This window comes from Onychomys torridus, chromosome 18, assembly GCF_903995425.1.
Source record: "Onychomys torridus chromosome 18, mOncTor1.1, whole genome shotgun sequence".
Taxonomy (NCBI): Eukaryota; Metazoa; Chordata; class Mammalia; order Rodentia; family Cricetidae; genus Onychomys; species Onychomys torridus.
The window spans coordinates 8,041,383-8,049,933 of record NC_050460.1 but is presented as its reverse complement, the minus strand read 5'-3'; the positions used below and the strand labels follow the sequence as shown (position 1 = coordinate 8,049,933).

The 8,551-nt window shown below is 41.9% G+C and overlaps 1 protein-coding gene across 4 annotated transcripts in view; it reads right to left on the bottom strand.

Annotated features, from left to right (window-relative positions):
• Positions 1-1,132: 1,132 nt before the first annotated feature.
• The window catches only part of Polh (DNA polymerase eta), a 33,630-nt gene continuing 26,211 nt past the window's right edge, over positions 1,133-8,551 (bottom strand). For all 4 annotated transcript variants that reach the window (XM_036167354.1, XM_036167353.1, XM_036167356.1 and 1 more), the window contains 2 exons: positions 5,931-6,100; positions 1,133-2,851 (listed from right to left, as the gene is read on the bottom strand). In XM_036167354.1, the coding sequence (XP_036023247.1) occupies positions 2,005-2,851; positions 5,931-6,100 (1,017 nt within the window). In that variant the 3' untranslated portion in view covers positions 1,133-2,004. The remainder of the gene's footprint in view (positions 2,852-5,930; positions 6,101-8,551) is intronic.

Below are 8,551 nucleotides of genomic sequence, written 5' to 3'. Positions count from 1 at the left end.
TCTTCTGTGAGTTTGAGGAAAGCCTGATCTACAAAGCGAGTTCCAGGACAGCCTGGGCTACACAGAGAAACCCTGTCTGGAAAAACAAAAAACAAAAAATGCCATTGGCTTAACATACTACTAAGAAGCCCCCTGTATTAGAAGCTGCGAGCAGCAAGGAAGGCAAGGTCATCTTGCAGCACAATGGTACTTTCCCAACACTGACAAAGACGTGCCTGTCTGCTCTCCTATAGACTATGTAAGGTAGGGCAGGGCTGCCCAAGAAAACAAGGTATACTGCTGGCTTGGCCTGCCATTGGTCCACTCACCACCCTCCACATGACTCAACTTATCTCTAGAAATTCAAGTGACACCTAAGTTTCTTCTAGGTGTCTCTTCGGAGACAAGGTCTCATTGAATTATCCAAGCTGGCCTGGAACTTAACTCCAGGTCCTCCTGCCTCCACCTCCAGAATTCTAGGATTACCATATTGTCACATCTATCTTGTTACTTCTCTTTTAAAAAGTCATGCTAGGCAAGTACTCTACTCTACCACACTAGGTTACATCCCAATTCCCCTTTTTTACTCCCCCCCCCCCTTAAAAATAAAGGTTTAAGATTTATTTTATGTATATGGTGTTCTATCTGCATGTATACCTGCATACCAGAAGAGGGCATCAGATCCCATTACAGATGGTTGTGAACCACCATGTGGTTGCTGGGAATTGAACTCAGGACCTCTGGAAGAGCTGCCAATACTCTTAACTGCTGAGTTATCTTTCTAGCCCCCCAACCCCCTACCCTTTTCATGTAGCCCAGGTTGCCTCAGACTTGTTATCTAGCCAGGGATGATTTTAACTCCAGATTGATTCTCCTTCCTCTGCCCTCTATAAAGTGTTGAGATTATAAGCATGTAAAAAAACACTTGGCCACACATGACTTTTCTCTACAACTCCTCCTTCCCAGTCACCCCAACTTTCAGAACCAAAAAGAGGTGATAGTTGCTAGGCATGCTGGTGTACACCTATGATCCTAGCCACAGAAAATGGAAGTAGGATCACAGTTGTGAGGACAGTCTAACCGAGCCTACCCACTCCAATGTCAAAATCACCAGTAACTGAACATTTAGAGGAATAAAAGCATGCCGGGCAGGTCCTCAAAGAGTACATTTTTATTGTCCTAGTTTGGGCAATCAGATGTAAAATTTTTTACTACACACATTCAACCAATCAATCTGAAGAACATACTGTGTGCAAGGCACTGCAAGAATTCTTGCCTTCCTTTAAGAAGCTACTAACTGAGCTAGGGAAAAGGCAGAGTAAATTCAAAGGAAGGGTCATTTCTCGCTAAACACAGTGAATTTCAAATCTTCCCGTGAAGGAAAATACAAAGGCCCAATTTATAAGTAAAATGAAGTTGCATTTATGTATGGAAAGAGAGATGTGTACGCTGTCTTCCTACTCATTGAAGCTACTTCCTGGTTTCATATATAATTCAAGGTCATATCAGAAAAGCCTAAACGATTTAATCCCAACATTTAGGTGGCTGAAGAAGACTACATGTCTCACTGAGAAAATTACTTATTAATCCATTACTTTAGCCCGTGTTTACAGTGCTGTTGTGTGTGTTTATCCTCTCCAGGACGGGGAATCAACTGTTCTCCCAGGCCAGCACTCCACCCATTCCCCCTCTTCTGTTCCAGTTTAAAGTTAGGACTTCATTTTTTCTTTTTTGAGGAGCTGTATCTCTTTAGTTACATCTCTAAATATATCAAACTATATATAAAATGGTCTTCAATTTTATAGATAACGAAGTGAGATAGCTTAAAGCTGAAGGAGTTTGCTAAGGCTCCTTACACCTTTTATGACAGTGTCTCCCTAAAGCTTAAAAACATTTTGACCAGCAACAGGATCAGAATCCCATTGGAAGAGAGAAACTTAGCCTAATTTTGTATTAAAAATTTCATAGATTCCCTTGAGAAATCAACATGATTCCATCTCAAGTTACAAATAAGATAGTAAAGCATTAATGTGTTAATGGCTTAAAAAATGATTCCAGTGTCTGCATGCCATGGGGCCTAAGGCGTTTACTACTGGAAGCCAAAGGACTCTTGGGATTTCTTTTGCCTTGAGGAGACACGACAGGAACAGCCTGGGGTTTTGAAGTACAAGGCTGTAAAAAAGACTTCTGCAGCTCTAATGCAAAATGGTAGTCAATGTGTTCTGGCATGTCCCACACTGGAACTAGGGAGTCACACTTCTCACAGATCACTTGGTCCTCAGTTGCCCTTTGGGCCACCTCCTCAGAGTTGTAAACTGAAGAATCAAGCATGATTGGACTGTTCCCAGCCACATTCATTTCTGTAGAAATTGCTTTAGAGGATACTGGCTTCAACACTCTTTCACAAAGAGGACCACCATCTGCACACTCTGTTGGAAAACAGCTTGATGCCCCTTCAGAGTCCTTGTGTGGAAGGTAAGGAGCTGAAGAACTCTTCAGCTGTGGCTGCTGTGACAGCAGCCTTTCCGGCTTAAAGAAGGGCTCAATTCCTGCAGTCTGGCTGGTCTGGAATGGTAGCGAGGACTTGGCTGGTGACTTGTCTGTGGGTGTGTTAAGAGGTACAAGGGAAGTCTCTTTCATTTTCTGCTTTTCGGCAGCCTTTTGAAAAAAAGACACCAGAGATGTGGCTGCCTTTTTAGAGGTGGGCAAAGCTGGACCAGTGCCCTGGGCCTTAGTTCCAGAGCTGGCGGTTGGCGACTTTGGTGGACAACTCGAGTCGCTGCTCAAGAAGGCGGTGATGTCTGTGCAAGCTGAAGGGGCCGAGGCCGAGAATTTGGTAGCACAGAGGAAGAGCATTGTGAGGGGAGGGGACCTGTGTACAAAGTAATGGAACAAAGAAGTTACCAAGTCACTGTTTTAAGAGCCCAGATTCAATTAATAAATGACTAGTTCTGGTTCTCTCACAAAAGGAAATCATTCTCTCTCTCTCTTTTTTTTTTCCCAGTTTTTTTTGAGACAGGGTTTCTCTGTGTAACCACTCTGTCTGTCCTGAAACTCTCTCTGTAGACCAGGCTGGCCTTGAACTCAGAGATCAGCCTGCCTCTGCCTCCTGAGTGCTGGTGTGCACCACAACAGGTGGCTTGGGGCTACACAAATTTTATTCAAGGCAACAACAGGAAAAGTAAGCACATCAGAGCTCAGGGTCATCCCAGCTCCAAAAAAAAGCTCGATAGCCAGTTGGCTCAGTGGGTAAAGGCACTTGCCACCAAGCTGGATGGCCTGAGTTTAGTTTGTAGAACCAACTCAGAGAATCACAGAGAGTACCATGAATTATGCCACACATACACTCAAAATAAGTGGTGAACAAATTACAACTCTAATCCATAACTCTAGAATTTTTCAAGATGAAATTCTCTATCAAGCTTTTGGTTTCTAATGTCAGTCTCAGCCTAGTCTACAAAGCAAGTTCCAGGACAGCCAGACCAGTTACACAGAGAAACACTGTCTTGAAAAATAAAGCCCGCCCCACCCCGGAAAAAAAGGGAAACATTTCAAGAAATTTGCTGTAAAATACCTTATTATATTCTCATAAAGCTCTTCATTATGAAAAATCTGAAGGTGAAGCTCAGTATCAGAGTACTAGCATGTTCAAGGACCTAGTATAATCTTCAGGATCCAAACTATCGCCAGGCAGGGGTGGCCCACACTTTTAATTCCAGTACTTAGGAGGCAGATGGCGGCATACCTCAAGTTTCAAGACAGTTAAGGCTACATAGAGAAACCTTGTCTTGGAAAAAAAAAAAAAAGTTCTTCATATGTCTAGTTGCCCAAATATATTTTCTTTTTCTTTTCTTTCTTTCTTTCTTTCTTTTTTTTTTTTTTTTTTAAAGTTTTATTATGTATACAGTGTTTTGCCTGCAGGTATGCCTGCATGCCAGGAGAGGGCACCAGATCTAATTGTAGATGGTTGTGAGCCACCATGTGGTTGCTGGGAATTGAACTCAGGACCTCTGGGAGAGCAGTCAGTGCTTTTAAACTCTGAGCCATCTCTCCTACCCCTAAATATATTTTCATATGACTGAGTTTCAGAATATAAAACATGCTTTTACATACTGGCTAGCAATTCAATCAGCTAAAGAGCAAATGCTGTTTTTAAGTTACTGTGACTTAAATATGGTAACACATGCCTGAAATCCAGTACTAAGTCAAGGTAGAGAAAAATGATGAGTTCAAGGACAGCCTAAACTCCACAGCAAGACACTGTCTCAAAGAGCAAAATAAATGTGACACTATTCTCAAGTTTTATACTTTGGGACCATATTATAATCAGGGAATGTTAGTGGTTCTGTAATGGTTTCCAAATAAGGCTTCCACAGTTATCATTTGGTTCTGTGTAACTTTAATATTTGTGGATAAGCAATTATACCAGAAAGTAAAAGTTACAGTTTTGTGCACATATCAATATATTTAGATAAGCAGTACCTTAGGTGAACTTTTATATTTTATAATCTTCAAAGATGAATTTATATTTCTTTTTTTGTTTGTTTGTTTGTTTTTAAGATTTATTTATTTATTATGTATACAGCATGTATGACTGCAGGCCAGAAGAGGGCACCAGATCTCATTACAGATGGTTGTGAGCCAACATGTGGTTGCTGGGAATTGAACTCAGGACCTCTGGAAGAGCAGTCAGTGTTCTTAACCTCTGAGCCATCTCTCCAGCCCGAATTTATATTTCTGCCATAATGAATTTGGAATATCTTTTTTTTTTTTTTTTTGGTTTTCTGAGACAAAATCTTACTATGTAGCCAAGGATGACCCTTAAGTACTGAGATTATAAGCATGTGCCATTAAGACTGGCTGGAAAATGCCTTGTTTTTCTTAGGGACAGAGGCTGGAAGATGAGGGTGAGGAACTGGAGATAGAACTCAGGACCTTGTCTCAGGGATGAGGCTGTAACTCAGTTGAGGTGGAGTGCTTTGCCCCTATGCTGAAGCTTTGGGTTCCCTCTCAAACACCTCACCAGCCAGGCCTGTGATAGTCCCAGCCTGTCATCTCAGCTCTTGGGAGATGGAGGCAAGATCAGGAGTACAAAGTCCAGTTGGGCGTGTTGGCACACTTCTTTATCCCCAGCACTTGGGGAAGGGACAGAGGCAGGTGGATCTCTCTGAGTTCGAGGCCAGCCTGGTCTAGAGTGAGTTCTAGGAAAGCCAGGGCTACACAGGGAAACCCTATCTCTAAAACAAAACAAACAAAGAAAAAAGTACAAAGTCATCTTAAGTCATCTCTGACTACATTGCCTGGAATACAGGAGTCCCTATCTTAAAATTCCTGATAATCAATCTCAGGACAGAAAAATAAACATGGTTCAAACAATGGTTTTATGTCTTTGCTACATTTATGCACAATAGAGGTGAAATTTACTAATGAACACGACATTATAACACCAGAAGAACTTATATAACAGGTCACTTTTGAAGAGCTGGAGCTCAGTGGTAGACTGCTTGCCTATGCACAAGAGACCCTGGGTTCCGTCAGGAGGGGAGGGAGAAATCATGAAAGATGTTTTAAAGATACAGTCAAGTAGTTGAGCAACAAGTTCCCAAGTATATTAACAGGTTAGACCCCAGGTGCAGGCAGTCATTTCCCTGATGGTATGCCGGGACAGGCAGGAATGGTACTGGTTTACGTTATCTTCTAGCTACCAATATACCCCTGGGGACCAGAAGGGACCAAATGTAGGAAAAACAAACAAAACCCTACAACTGAACGTACTCATTTTTATCACCTTCCTTAGACCTTGATCACCTCTCTAAGAGGTGTTGTTAGTCTGAGTCACAAAGAAACTACCCCACATCAAAGTTCAGATGCTCACTCATTTTATAGCTATACCACAAAATGGCTTTTTTCTTTTCTTTCTTAAGAAGATAAACTGAGAAAAGGAGACTCACCACTCTGTCTGGACTCCCGAAGTATTACAGTTCCTGATGGCAGCAAAAGCATCCTGGCTCATCTTATGAGCGTCGTATCGAGTGAGGGTGCAGCAACGGCGCAGGCTGCTGAGACGTCTGTCTCCTTGTAGGCGAATACTGACAGCCAACTGAGTGGCCACCCTGTCATTCTGTGGATGGGAAAGGATTGAGACCAGAAACAGTTACTGGGAGCATCTGTAGGGTAATAGAAAGACTTGGAAATTCAATTTAAAAGTCAAGAATAGGGCTGAGCATGGTGTTGTACTCCTTTAATCCCAGAATTGGGGAGGCAGAGGCAGATGGATCTCTGCGAGTTCAAAGTCATCCTGGTCTACATAGCAAATTCCAGGTAAGCCAATATTTACTGCATAGTAAGATCTTTTCTTTAAAAAAAAAATTTTTTTTTTTTTTTTTTTTAGTAAGCAAAAAAGAGGCTATTCTAGTACCTATTTATATAAAATATAAATGCATACCAAATACCTACTAAGCATATAGGTCCAGTACTAGACTATGGTAACATTTCTGAATAAAAATCTGACTACAGGATTTCACAAGAAAATTCTGTGCTATTTTTAGACATAAGAAGCATATACCAGGGGCTGGAGAGATGGCTCAGTGGTTGAGAGCACTGGCTGCTCTTCCAGAGGACCCGAGTTCATTCCCAGCACCTACATGGCAGTTCACAACTTGTGGGCTGCAGAAATATGAAGTAGGAATTCAGCTGACTATGTCAAAGCTTTACCTGCAAGAAGCTAAGGGCATTTCCATAGGATAAAGGATAAAGGATATTTGCTTTTGAACATTAGCCATTTCCTATGATTTCTTGTGTGGTGTTTGACCATCTATTGGGTACAATTTCCCCTATACAATTAAAGTATTTGGATCTACATCTCCCAACTGTGCTAAAAGCAGTCACACAGTCAGACCCCTAATTTCAGGCCTTTCTGTAATTATTTGTCATTGGCAATGCCCGGCTAGGGCCATCTCTGGACAAAAGCATTTTATTTGAGATATTTCTCAGTTTCAAGGACAGACTGAAGACAAACATTCCAGACCACCTGCTAGTCTCCTGAAATAAGGCAACTATCCATATGCCAGGAGGATGTTAGGTACAAGGTTTTGTTTCTTGTACAAATTAAGCTTAACCCTTTCTCTCATAGCCTTATTGTTATCTCCAGACATCCCCCTTTAACAATTAACTCGGAACAAAAGGGCTTTCACAAACCAGGTGCATCAAGCTATGATGTAGGCTTCCTAGCTACCCAGCAGACTTGCCCTGCCTGAGCAGAAAGTGGGGGGAGCCAGAGATTTGCAGTTTGTGTGTGGATTTAAACTGGACTGGGGAGAGAGGAGGGGATGAAGACGGAAGGAACTTAGAACAATGAGAGAACAGTAGAAGAAGGGACAGAGAGAAGCTAAGTGTGAGAACAGAATTGAAGCTGTGTATAGAGAGAACTGACTCCGAAGAATGAAGTGAACAGACTAAAGAGTTCCGTATATATAGATTTATCAAGAATCCCTCCAACTAATTGATCACCACTGGTAGTGTCTCTTCTGGAACTCTGGGAGAATACTATAGAGGGGCTGGACCCCAATAGTCTTCGTAAATAACTAACTTCCAGTTCCAGGGGATCTGAAACCCTCACACCAATGTACATTAAATAAATAAATTATATAAAGCCTTGAGTTAGAAGGTATAAGCCAGGCATGGTGGTACATGGGGAGAAGAAGCTGAGGTTCAGTCATCAGCTATATATATAAGTGAGTTCAGGCTAGCCAGAGATACTCTCTTACTCTTCTGCCCAGATGTTCTTACCCAGCAGACTTGTCCCTAGCACTTCCTTCTCACTGCCGTATGTAGAAAACAACACAGAATACCTCTAGAGACAACAAGCATTGCCTCTTCAGTCAAGTGTGAGCATCTGAATGCTACACTCAGCAAGCAGAAATAAAGATCACTATGTAGAGTATGTAATGAAAAGTTTATGTAAGGCTCCTTTTCAAAGTTAAAAGATGCTAGTGAGAATATCCAAAAACTCCATGAGTTAAGAGCACAATTTGGGAGGTGGTTTATAAAACACATTTATAGAAATTTGCATCTTGAAAGAATATAAATTACAAAGGAATTTTGGTTGAGAAAAGTTCTGTAATTACAACTGGATGTAATATACATATACCTAAAGATACAAGAGAAAACTGAAGTTCAGAACCTCGTGGTCTTCTTTTTTTAAAGGTGTGTGTGTGTGTGGGGGGGGGGGGGGTTGGGGATTTAGCTCAGTGGTAGAACGCTTGCCTAGCAAGCACAAGGCCCTGGGTTTGATCCTCAGCTCCAAAAAAAAGGTGTATGTGTGTGCTGTGTAGAAGTGTCTATGCATAGGTATGGACTCACGTGGCTGCCAGAGGAGGACATAAGTGTCTTCCCCTATGCTCTCAGCCTCACTCCCTATGGCAGGGTCTCTCACTGAACTGCAGCTCACTGTTTATCTTTCTAACCTGGCAGCTTCCAAGCTTCAGTGATCTTTCAGTCTCTGCCACTCACAGTACTAGGGTTATAAGGGCAAAACCTAACATTTCTCTAAGGAAGATGTACAAATGGCCAA